The 13,486-nt window shown below is 40.7% G+C and overlaps 1 protein-coding gene across 1 annotated transcript in view; it reads left to right on the top strand.

Moving 5' to 3' along the window:
- HAPLN1 (hyaluronan and proteoglycan link protein 1) overlaps positions 1 to 13,062 on the top strand; it is a 62,672-nt gene extending 49,610 nt beyond the window's left edge. The window contains exons 5-6 of the mRNA XM_009098095.2: positions 4,561 to 4,863; positions 12,773 to 13,062. Coding sequence (XP_009096343.1) covers positions 4,561 to 4,863; positions 12,773 to 13,062 — 593 coding nt within the window. The remainder of the gene's footprint in view (positions 1 to 4,560; positions 4,864 to 12,772) is intronic.
- The last annotated feature ends 424 nt before the right edge of the window (positions 13,063 to 13,486 follow it).

The raw sequence follows: 13,486 nt of genomic DNA, 5'->3' as shown, positions 1-13,486 counted from the left end.
TCTGAGATTATTTCCTCATCTTCTTGTCCTGGGTGAGTGCTACAGCTCCTTGCACTGACAGCGTGTGTGAAATGACTATTTACACTGAATTTTAGGAGGTCATGTGAGGGGTACATATAAGACTCTGAAATGCAAACAAGACAAATACACTCCCAGAAGAGTTGAACATTTGCTCACTTGAATGAGGAATCCATAGAAATACTGGTGTTGCTGTGGGGAGGATACATAATACATCCAATTTTGGTAGAAATCCCAATTTCCATTACTGGATTCATTTTCTAAACTGCAGTTGCTTGGTCACAGGTGCATGCAACCCCTGGTTTCTCACTGACAAATTAATTTTCTGCTGAGCTGATGTGTCTCAGGCTCTTCCTGTCTCTTTTGGGAGCAGGGAGGTCCTTCCCTGGGGCAGAACTTATTCCAGAGAACCGTGGCTATGGGAGAGCAGCCACACCATGATTCCTTATAATGGAAATTAATATCCCCACTCAGCCTCCACATGGGTAGGGATTGGAATCACCAAGGTCAAGCTAAGGCTCCTCAGCTCTGCCTTCCCACAAAGTAACCAGATTTGAACCTTCTGAGGCTGGAAGGTTTTGCCTCCCTCCCTTTTTTTAAGCTGAATTTGTTAAGGTTGGGGAGCGGGTGTTTTGTCTAGTGGCAGAGCACAGGGCTGGAGTCAGAAATTGAGGCTCAGCCTGTGCTTTGGGAACAGCAAGGAGCCTGAGGACAGCTTTTGTCCATTCAGGAACAGATGGGATGGATTATACTTTGAAGGGTTTGTAAGGCCCAGGACTGAGGAAGACGCCCTGCCATTAACTAAAGATCAGCACTGCTAAGTGTAAAAGAAAGGGGAGATGAATATTGAGCTCTCACTATGAATTTCAGCAAGGTGTCATAGGGAAGTCAAGGGGAAAAAAAAAATTAACAAAATTGCAAGGTAATTCAAAGATGCACAAAGGACAGGCCCAGTCCATTTTCCTCAGCAAAATTACCCCTGGCCACCCCCAGCTGCAGGGTGAAATTAATGCTAATCAGTTGCAGGCTTGTACTGCAGATGAACTCCAACAAAAAATCAGCTCCTATGCAGTCTGCTCCAATATAGCCCAAAGCTAATGTTACAGTTTAGTGCATTTTTATGTTATAAAAACATTATGTCCCAAACTGTCAAACTCAGATTTGTAACACATTTACATGCAGAGTTTAGCCCCTTTTGAAAAGTGATTTTGGAAACCTTAAGGAATCGAATCTGTTTAAATAGTTATCAACTAGTTGCTGCTCAGTTTTTAGAAGTGTGTAAGTTTATATCTTGATCTTTCCTATTTGTAGGGTGTTTTTTTAATGTATATGCAAATCAAACACATGTACTGGAAAAGAGCCTGTTGTCTGGGGAAATGTAGTTCTGAAAAAAATAATAAGTATTAGATTTCTAATAAAGCAAAAAGGCTTGGATTCCTATTGCATTTGCTAAATTTTTAGTATACCCAGTGATATTTCCATCCATTAGCACTGACGGGAATGGATATTTTATTTAACAAATATATGATGAAGGAAAAACAGAGATCCAGAAAAATGGGAAACATTTCAGTGTCTGGTTTGTGAAGTTGAATTTAAGACACGTTGTGTTACATTACATTCATACATTGCAGCTCAGAGCATCACATAACAGAAAAGGCCTTTAACACAGGATTTACAAAAGGAAAGAACTGAAGCAGACTCTCTAGCTAATTGATGAAGGAGAGCAAAACACTGTTTATTATCACCCTGCCAAGTTTACATTTGCATGCTTTATTTTCTTGGACCAAGTCGCTGAGGTTTAGTAATAGCAAAGACTTTGTTAAACAAAAATAACACTTGGACGACAGGAGGGTGAGGGAGAGAAGAGGAAGCAAGGGGACTTCAGGAAACTGGTGGAACAGATACAGAAATGGGTTAGAATGTTCTGAAAGAAGAGTGGCTTCCTCACATGGTGACTGCCTTGCTTGACCACTGGGCAATTTCTCTATCCTATTCTGCACTGCCCTGAGGATAAAGAAATTGTTATAGGCTAGAGGATCCAACAGCAGGAAAAAAGTAAAAGGGAAGGTGGATATTTAAACCAGTGCAAAATTTTTGGCCCATGTGTTATCTTGTCTTCAATGCCCCCAAGTCCTACAGCACTTAGTTCTACAGAGATGTCTGAGGATAAACATTCTGAGCTGGATCTTCTCTAATACCATTTTATTTCAGCCTATTATGAGACTGGGATAAAGCCAACTGTAAAATTTAGGTCTGGGTTAAGTTTCCAAGCCCTGCCTTAGATTATGGTGGTCTGATCCAAACTTTTGTTTTAAGTCTCTCTTTTCTGTTTTATCAAACCCACATGGGGAGCTGGTTCTTCAGAGCTTTTTGCTTTCATGCTCCAAGAAGCACTGTTTAACTTCTGATCTTTTCCATAAAACAAGCAGAAGAAAAATCTGGAAAAAAAAAAAAGTGTCAGGTAAGGGCAGTGACTGTGCTTAGATGTCACTTTTGAAACCACCCTGGAAGAGTCCCCACGTTTCCCAGCCCCTCTTGGATGTCCTCTGTTGTGAGGACTCTCTGCTGACCCTGTCTGGGCAGGGATGAACAGCAGACAGGCCTTGGGGACAAGGCTGTGTCCTTGTCCCCTGGTGGGGACAGAGCATTTGGCAGGGCCATGCTCCCTGCACAGTGACCCTGTCTCAGGGTGAGCCGTCAGTGCAGTAGGGCAGAGAGAGAAGGTGGTGTCACACATGGCTTCCCACCAGGGCTGTGCCACCATCTGTGCCAGGGAAACCTGTCCTCTGTGAGGAGCTCTCCCTCCCTGAGTGGTGGCAAACAACCCAAAAACAGCAGAGCAGTCTCCCACACAACTTCACTGATTTCATTTCCCCATAGCTGCTCCTGCTTTAAAACCTCAGGGTGCTAAAACTGAGCCTCCTCCCAGATTAGCCATTAAATGCTGTTGGTTAAGGCAGACATTCCCATTCCTGGAATAATGTAGTAATGTGAAATTTAATTTTTTTTTTTAAAGTCACCCCAAAAACCCACAAAAAGTGCAAACAAAAAGCAACTGTCTTTAACCTCTCAGGAAATCTTGGCAAGGGCTCATGCAGAGAGCACAATGCTTTTTTATGTAGATCAAAACATTTCATCTTAATGTCTATGAGTCAAAAGAAATAATTCATAGAGATTCAACTGTTCATTCAACGATTTCTTCTTTCTAAACTGCTGCCAGGAACTTCCCCTACTCCCATTCCACACTGAACAAAACCCACCAAACCAACCAAGCAACAAACAAAAACACACTCCACAAAAAATCCCTAAAAAAAAACCCCACCCAAACAAAGCAAAACAAAGAAACCACCACCCAAACAAACAAAATTAAAATAAGCAAAGAAAAACAGCCCCAAAAATCCAAACAAATTCAAAAAGTAAAGCTCTGCTAGGGTTTAATTGACTCTTTTTAAAAGGAGAAATTGACCTTAAAATGGATAAATGGAAATTTTTGATTAAAAAGGTGTAGTTGCCTAACTCCAGCTAGCTCTGCTCCTCCTTAAGCACTGTGGGAGCAGGGCAGTGAGACCACCTTGGTGACAGCAAGGTGCAGGTGGGAGCAGCGTGCAGACCTGGCAGGATTCCCATTGGGAAGGGGATGAGGCAGCACAGAGTCACAGAAGCACAGAATCAATCACAGAATCACAGCATGAGCTGTGAAAGAACCTTTAACACCCTCTAGTCCAACCCATGACCCAACACCTCCTCATCAACTAAACCCTGGCACCCCATGCCACACCCAGTCTTTTTTAAACCCCTCCAGAGATGGTGACTCCACACCTCCCTGGGCAGCCCATTCCAGTGCCCAACCCCTCTTTCAGTGGAGAATTTCTTTCTGACATCTAACCCAAACTTTCCTTGGCACAGCTGAAGAGGTAAGGCAGCAGCCCTAATCACTTTGTGGTATTTGCTGGGTCCCCAGGACGAAGGAGGAATTGATTAATCTGAGTCCATGTTCTTAGAGGGCTAATTTATTGTATTATGGTATCATATAAAAAGAATGCTATGCTAAAGAATACTGAAGAGCAGAGAAAGGATACAGACAGAAGGCTACAAAGAATGATCATGAAAACTCGTGACTGCTTCCAGAGTCCCAACACAGCTGGATGGGGATTGGTCATTAAGTAAAAACAATTCACATGAAACCAATCAAACAACCACCTGTTGGATAAACAATCTCCAGATCACATTCCAAAGCAGCAAAACTGGGAGAAACAATCAGATAATTATTATTTTCATTATTTTCTGAGGCTTCTCAGCTTCCCAGGAGAAGGATCCTGGGTAAAGGGATTTTTCAGAAAATATCTCTGTGACACCTCTTCCCAAAACCAGAGCTGCTGCACTGCTGATGGGGCATTTTACCCCCCCAAAAAATCAACACTGCCACACATCACGGATCCAACCTTTACCTCCCCTTTACTCCTCCTCCAGGTGGCTGCCAAAGCTGTTCCCCTTCTCCCTGCTGTCTCAGTGCCTGGTAACTCTCCTCTCTCTCTGCTCCAGGTGTGGTGTTCCCCTACTCCCCGCGGCTGGGGCGGTACAACCTGAACTTCCACGAGGCGCAGCGGGCGTGCGCAGAGCAGGACTCGGTGATGGCCTCCTTTGACCAGCTCTACGACGCCTGGAGGTCGGGGCTGGACTGGTGCAACGCCGGCTGGCTCAGCGATGGCTCCGTGCAGTACCCCATCACCAAGCCCAGGGAGCCCTGTGGGGGCAGGAACACCGTGCCCGGGGTCAGGAATTACGGGTTCTGGGATAAGGAGAAGAGCCGCTACGACGTCTTCTGCTTCACGTCCAACTTCAACGGTGAGAGCGTTTCCTTCGCCGTTCCCTCGTAAGATGGCTCTGCTTAGGCAAGGTGCTCCAGGGGCAGAAAGGGGTGTTTGGTCAAAGCTCGTGTTAGACCTGGAAGGTGCTAGGAATGAAATAAGCAAGGTAATAAAGTAACCGTGGGGTTTCCAAGGGTGCGTGCGCGGAGTAAAGTCGTGTTTGCCACACGGTCACCTAGGTAGTTCTTACAACTCAGGACTTGTACTGGCAGGATTTTCTAAAGTCTCCCCTTTCATCCCTTTAAAATTTATACATACCCTTCATACATACCCCATTAAAACTTCAACACACCCTTTTAATGCTGGCGTGTAACCAGCGTTTAATTCAGTCAAAGCGGTGAAGGAACCTGCAGTTCATTAATTAAAGGTTTCCTGTTGAAGTCAATAACTCTGCTCCTGTTGGTTATATATGTCACCAAAACAAAATTTTGATGATCACTGCACCTATTCTGCAGTGTCCAGCAGCTCCTGCTCATGTACCAGGTCTAATATGACTAATAGCTCCTTATCAGCAGACCTATTTCTAGATTTATTCATAATTTAGATTTCTAATCTTAGAATGCTGCCAAGCCATCGATCACTTCTGCTCTGAGGTTGGACTTCTGTAAACCTTACTTTACCAACTGCAAGCTTTTTTTTGCTATTAGTTGATATATATTTTTTAGGTATGAAATGAAATTAAATGACCCAATCTCAGCTTGCTATCATTTCAGGGTTCACCTAATGTCAGGAAAATATTTAGAAAGCATTGCTGTGAATGCATCCATTCCTCTACAGGATCCTATTTGTGGATAATTCCTGCACAACTCTGCACAGGTTTGGCTTGCAGCCCACTCAGACCATGGACTGTGGCCTTTTTATATTTTTGCACAGATTGCTTAGCCACAGTGAAGCAGTTTTGTCCTACAGCACAGCACAACATTAACATAAGCCTTGGTTTCAGATGTGCTCCAGTGCTAAGTCTGCACCACCCTCCACAGAAAAAGACCCATCAAAAAAAAAAAAAAGAAGAAAGAACCAAAACAAACAAAAAATTCCTACCCTCCCAGAACAAAAGCAAAAACAAAAACAAAGTTAAAAAAAAAACCACCACAAAACAAAAAATACATACAAGAATAAAACCCCCAGAGAAAAAAAAATACAACAGGAAAACCCAAACAAATCCTTAAGCCAACAGTATTACATTTGGTTCAAAGTGATCTGAAACAAAAGTTTGGCTGATTTCTTTGTCATACTGCTTCATCCCATTAAAAGCTGGCTCAGTTTTTCTTGCTTAATTTATCTGAGCTGAAATCCTGTATGAACTCATCTCTTCTATACAGATTTAACCCTTTGCTGTAGAAATATCACAAGATACTAAATAATCAAACAGAAATAATTACAATGTGACAGCTGCACTTTTTTCTAACTCTGGCAGAGTAAAACCTTGTGACTACTGCTCACTGATCACCACCCTTTTACACACCAGGAGCTGAGCAGCACCTCTTAAGGAACAAAAACCATAATTTCTGGGGGAAGGAAAGAAAGGATAATAAGTACTGGCTAGGATATATATTAGAAAGAGAGAGAGAAAGTGTATAGATGGATAGATAGAGATATATAGATTATATAGATATATAGATTATGTAGGTGATATAGATGATATAAATATAGACACAGATGAGATGTAGATATAAATAGATAGATAGATATAGAGATAGAGATAGATATAGAGATAGATAGAGATAGATATATAGATGATGATATATAGATAGAGATAGAGACAGAGATAGAGATGATATAGATAGATAGATATAGATGTAGATATAGATATATGTATAGATAGATATAGATATAGATATAGATATATAGATAGAGATTATATAGATATAGATATAGATTAGACGATAGATATAGATCTGGATGATATAGATATAGATATATAGATAGATATAGATATAGAAATAGATATAGATATATAGGTATTCCCCACAATTCAGTGTCAATTGTCTCTCATGACATCAGCTGAAAATCTAGATTTCTGCTCCTCTCAGCTTAATCCACCAGATTACATTTCCCTCACATGTCCCTGCTGTGTTCTCCACTGCTCCTTGTCCCAAGGTCACCTCCATAACCACAGTTAAGCCAGACACTCTGCCAGCTCCCTGTTTTCTGCACAGCATTTTGGATAAAGTGTGTTTAATGGCATGTGTTAGCTCTCTCACTGCAGAGGGAAAAGGTTATAATGACCCATTTTGCCACCAGGCTGGGATTGGCATTTGCCAAAGATAGTGGCTGCAGGCACAAAAAAAAAACCCCAAAAAACCAAACAAAAAAAAAAAAAAAACCACAAAAAAAAAAAACAAACCCAAAACAAAACAAAAAACAGAAAACAAACACACACACACACACACAAAAAAACCCACAACCAAAAAATAACCAAACCAAACCAAACAAAAAAAAAAACCACAAAAAACAAACAAACAAACAAAAAAAAAAACAACAACAAAAAAAAAAAACAAAAAAAAAACCCAATAAAAAACCAAAAAACCACCAAAACCAGGGAAGAAAAAGGAAAAGAGAAAAAAAAGAAAAAAACACCAAAAGGGAAAAAAAACCCCCAAAGTATTACTGCAAAACCCAATACAGTTCAGGAACAGCCAAGGAAAACAAGAGGTGGTTGGGACACAGAGCATTCCCAGTGGCTGCTGCAGTCTCCTGATAGCAGGAAACAGAGGAGCCTTCAGCTTTATGTAATGGAGATGGGAAAATTCCAAGGGCCACAGGAGCAGGGAAGGATAAGGAGAATTTTAAAAAAAGTTGTGGGAGCTTCTATAAAAAAAAGAGTGAGGTCTAGACACCTTCTAAATGGTTTCTCTGTAGGGAAAAAATTCCCCCAAATACAAAATGATCTCAGAGATTATTTAAAAAAAGGTTCCATTTCAAATAATTTAGCTGTAAAAGCAAAAATCTTGGTCTGAAATACATGCAAAGCTTGTTTTTTACCTGAAGAAGAAAGGTAAAAGCCATGGTATTTAGCCATTTGGGTAAAAAAAAAGAAACTGCAGAATTCAAATCCAGGTGCAGCGTTTTCCCTATGGAATTACTGAATCCCAACTGTGATGTCCTAGGTACACAAAAAATAATGGTTAAAATGAAGGCATTATACTATTAGTAAAAACATTTGAATGCTTTCCTCTTACCTGCACAAGAAAATAGTTTAGGCAAAGCTGCAAAATCAAATAATCTTGTTACTTTATGAAATAACCCTCCACAATGACTTTTCATAGACTAAGGCAAATACAACACACATTTTGTTCTGCCTGTTTTATACTGATTTATACTCAAACCTTTCTGTTGGTCCATACAAGATTTGGTCATGTTTTGTGTCCAAGAACATGAAATCATTTCATAACCTTTATATCTAATAGTACCAGCAATCTACCAGTTTATAAAAATACATATAGTGGTGTGCTTCATAAAACAAAGCACAGAGTAACACAGCCTGATGCTGCCTGAGAAATCCATCAAAATATTCTGAAATAACAAAACATTTTCTGCCTGCACTGGATGGCAATATGTTTCCCAATCTGTTTTTACACTCCTTGGGCTGATAAAGGCTATTGAAAATGAATGAACACAAGTGGGGAGGGTCTAACCTAAATTTGAAAATTCCACATTGGAATTTCCTGGTGTCTGGGGGCTCAGCTTTGCTCTCTCACAGCCAATTTCTCCTCCACTTGTCCTGCCCAGAGGAAGCCACTTTAGTCCATGTCATCTTTAGAAAAGCTGAGGTGATCCAAAGTTTTTCCAGGGCTGTAGATCACCCCAATTTCTCTCCTTTTCCTTGTCCCAAGGAATGAGGATGTTCCTCTCTCATGCAATCTCTCCAAAAGATCAACTTGGGGAACTAAATCCTTTTGTTACAATCTTTCCCACTGAGCCTAACAGCCATAAACCAAAGAATGTATAATGGAAGAGCTGAGTGGTTATTCTTTATTTATTTTCAAAGGTCTTCTGAAGGACAACAGCTCTTTTTTTTTTTTTTTTTTTTAAGGATAATCCCTGAGATTTAGCACTGAAAAGTACTAAAAGAGCTAAATGTGAATGTATTTATCAGGTCCTCTATAATACAGCATTTTAAAAGAAAATAAAACAAAGTACAAGTGAAGCTTGCATCACACTTTCCCCTCATTAACATGCATTTTGTTATACTTTGTTCACAGAACCATAGTGCATAATTGATCTTTCATCAGCTCTAGGAGAATCAAGTAAAAATCTTGTTTTAACAAAGTTAAGAACAGGAGGAATACATTTTTGAGAGCATGTTCAAAGCACAGCTGTGAGCCACCTGTTTTTTACAGCAGTGCATGTGACAAGCAAACCACCTCAGCCATTTAAATGGGAGAAAGCTGTGGAAAGTCCTGCCTGAATAATGCTGACTGTTCATTTGAGATGTTTTATCACTGGGAACGTGTGGCAACTGTTCCAGAAACAGAAACTGAACCCAAAGTAAGATGACACACCCTTTATTAGCAGGGGTTGCTTCTGACTCACCAGAGTCATTACTGGTATTGGTGTGTTCAAATTATTTTTTTCCTGACATATTTAATTCAAAATCAGTTATTTGAGGGGATCACTGGATGTCAAAATATTTACCAGGTCTTAAATATCTCTCTCCTTTTTTTTTTTTTTATTTTTAAATAAGAGAAACTTACTAATAAGCCTCTCAATTGAGCACTAAGCTTGAAGAAATCTCCAAGTGTGATTCATCCCTCAAAATTCCACAGTCACAAGGGTGTGGGGTGTGTAGGTCAGTGTCTGGAGTTTTCCTCTTTCAGCTGTTCTGTTGCACACAAAAATCTTAAAATAGCTGTTAGAGATGGGGTTTGGGCAGGTTGGCACAAACCCTCTGCCCCATGGCTTGGGTGTGAGGAGTCAAATCAGGCAGGATCCTCTGCAGAAGTGACCCAACCACCAGGCATGAATGAGAGAGAGACAGAAAATTCCTCCCCATCCTTCCACATCAATTAATAAACTCTGAGATTGAACAGTTATTAACCCTTCCCAACTAATATCAGGGGGGGAAACTGCAAATCTGCTCAGAGTTTATTAATAGAGTTTTTTGTAATCAGACATTCTGGATCCACATTGCAGCCCTGTGGGGTTTGCTGTTAAATCTCTCTTGTTTGAGGGAGGAGCAGAGTATAGGAGTTTTTATTATTGATGTCATATGTCAAAAGCCTGACCTTACTGCAAATCCCTAGGAAATTGCATTCCACTGGCACATGGCTTGAAGAGGAACTCATAAACTAGGTGAAGTTTACCCACTATCAGTCCAAACCCCTGTTCCCCTAAATCAGAAATCCTGTTTGCTTCAGGGAAACCTCTTATGGGTGTATCAGTAACAGGATTCCATTTAGCAGACATTTCCCTTAGCAGCACGTTGTAAAGGCTCTCAGCTTGCCAACACAGAGTTTTAAAAAAGTGTTCTACAAAGGGATGATCACCTGCTCTCAATAGTTTTCTGTGGAAGTTCTGTAGATGCTGTCTCTGACATCAATGAAATTTTTTAAAAGTTTCTTTTCCACCACAGCTGCAATGTCAATGCCTTCTTTAAAAATGTTCTCGTCTTGATATACAATTTCCAACCTTTAGACAGGGTTAATTCAATTACTTTTAAATTGTGATCTGAATTTCCTTCATTTAGAAAAAAAATCCTGTTTGATTTTGGCAGGAAAATGAAGTTGATATAACTCTTAAGTTGCTCACCACTTTTTCTTCACCAAGAAAATAATCTCACACTAGGCATAGTTCTGTGTATCTACCTGATTTTTGTGAGGCAGAAAGTGGATATTGTCTTGGAGTACATTCTTAATTAAGCAGTAAAGAGGCTGCTCTGGAATTAGAAGGTGCCCAGAAGAATATAGAAAAAAATTCTTTTTTCACTTGTCTCTCCTCTTCAGGAGCAGGCAGATTGAAAAGTTGTGAATTTATTTGGAAATTACTGAATGCCTTCAAAGAAATGTGATTCTTCTGCAGTCCACTTGGCTGTCAAAGCAGTGATGATAAATAACCCCAAGTATAATGAATGAAATGCTCACAATGAGTGTTTATTGCCTTGATAAATGGAATCAATATTAATATTATTGATTAGTAGGGTAGAATTTGCTTTTTTGGGCTTTATTTTCTGGCATATATTTTCATTACCTTGAGACAGGGAACATTTTTCTTAGCAGCACTGTCAGTTCAGTCTCGTGTTGCGGTGAGGATATACCCTTTGATGCCTAAAGGGGAACAGAGCTCCAGAACTGCTGGTGAAGACTTACAACAGACATAATTTTGCTCCACCACAGGCTCAAACTCCCCTCCTGAGAAGCTGTTGCATACATGGCTTTCTCCAAAAAAAAAAAAAAAAAAAAAATTTTTGGGGGGCTTGTATTAAATCAGAAATAAGGTCATCACCTTGTCAGAGAGCAAAAGAGCACATGTCACCTGCAGCTGCCCTCCCCTAAAATGCTATCACTGAATGTGACTTCAGGTGGAGATGCCATACTTTGATATTAGAAGAAATAAATATAGCATTGCCTTTTCTTTCCTTTTTTTTTTTTTTTTTTTGGTTGGTGGTGGTGGTGGTGATGGTGGTTTTTGTTTTCTGTACCTGAGCTGTTTTTTGAGTAAGGTTTTTTTTTTTTCCTCCTAACACTTACCAATTCACCATTCAAGAAAAATCACAATATTTTTACTAACACAACCTCCAACTGGCACAGACCTAAATTAACCAGTGTTTCACATGATCCATCAACAGAACATCTCCATTTCTCCTCAAAAGTCAGTGTTATTGTATTGTTGGCTGAAATCAAAGCAGAAGAAAAGCCTTCCCACTGTATTAAAATGGTAAGATAAAAAAGAAGTTCCTTACTGGAAGCTTCCAGGTGTATCAATAGTCATGAGCTATAGGCACAATGGTATCAAATTTCTGCAGTTTTTATTAGGTTAATTAATTAGGATATCTAAGAGGTACATCCAACAGGAGATTCAATTGCCTCTTGGGTTGGTGCAAGGGCTTCTATGTCCCAATTCCTGTTTTGTTTTCTTATACGTCCTTACTTGAGAATAAGACCAAACAGTATTTCAGGAATGTGCTAAAAGGCCAGCTTGTTACTCTGAAATCTTAGAGAAAGGGTAGGAAAAATACCAGGAGCTGTATAGCTGGTATACAGAGCTGTGGATGTATGAAAAGTGTATGAAAAGTGCATAAAAAGTAAAAACCTTTAGGCAACACCGTTGAGGTCACAGAATCACCTGAAAGGAGGTTGTAACCAGGTGGGGTTGGTCTCTTTCTCCAGGCAGCACTGACAGAACCAGAGAAGACAGTCTCAAGATTCTCCAGTGGAAATATAGCTTGGATAATAGGAAGCATTTTTTTACAGAAAGGGTGATAAAGTTCTGGAATAGCTGCCCAGGGAGGTGGTGGAGTCCCCATCCCTGGGTGTGTTTAACAAAGCCTGGCTGGGGCACTGGGTGCCAGGGTTTAGCTGAGGTGTTAGGGCTGGGCTGGACTTGATGGTGTTGAAGATCTCTTTCACCCTGGTCATTCTGTGGTTGGACTCGATGATCTTGAAGGTCTCTTCCAACCTGGAATTCTGTTGTTGGACTTGATGATCTTGAAGGTCTCTTCCAGTCTGGAATTCTGTGGTTGGACTCGATGATCTTGAAGGTCTCTTCCAACTTGTCTCATTCTGTGGTTGGACTCGATGATGTTGAAGGTCTCTTTCACCCTGGTCATTCTGAGATTCTGTGTGATTCTGTGGTCACAAGTTTTAAGCCCACAAAACACCTCCAGCACCGCCGACGCCCAACCTCCGCACCGCTAACAACTCCGCCTTTCCCCCCTTTCTCCCCAGGTCGCTTCTACTACCTGATCCACCCCACCAAGCTGACCTACGACGAGGCCGTGCAGGCCTGCCTGAAGGACGGCTCCCAGATCGCCAAGGTGGGGCAGATCTTCGCGGCCTGGAAGCTGCTGGGCTACGACCGCTGCGACGCGGGCTGGCTGGCGGACGGCAGCGTGCGCTACCCCATCTCGCGGCCGCGGAAGCGCTGCAGCCCCAGCGAGGCCGCCGTGCGCTTCGTCGGCTTCCCCGACAAGAAGCACAAGCTCTACGGGGTCTATTGCTTCAGGGCCTACAACTGAGAGGGTACACCTAGAGCGTGAAGGGGTTTTGGGTTCGGTTTGTTTTTTTGGTTTTTTTTAAGTGTGAAAGATGTCTCTTTTTTCGGTTTTTTGGGGGTTTTTGGTTTTTTTGGGTTTTTTGTTTTTTTTTTTTTTTGTATGAACTCATGCAAGCTGCCAAAACTGTGATAAACCTCTTTTACTTACTGTAAAGAGTCATTTCTGTAGACACTCCCTCCCCCAAACCCATTGGTTTGGTTTTGGTTTTGATTTGTTTTAGTGTTTTCTTTTTTTTTTTTTTTTTTTTTTTTTTTTTTTTATGAAAATATCATTCCATAGATATTTTAAATTAATATAATTTAATGGGAGCTCTAGGTAAGGAACTTCTAGATTCAAATTCTTTAAGCTATGTCATCCCAAAAAAATTATAATTTTTGTGAATGGG

Source organism: Serinus canaria, chromosome Z (genome assembly GCF_022539315.1).
Source record: "Serinus canaria isolate serCan28SL12 chromosome Z, serCan2020, whole genome shotgun sequence".
Lineage (NCBI taxonomy): Eukaryota > Metazoa > Chordata > Aves > Passeriformes > Fringillidae > Serinus > Serinus canaria.
Note: the sequence above shows the minus strand (reverse complement) of the source record. Positions and strands in the feature narration are given on the sequence as shown.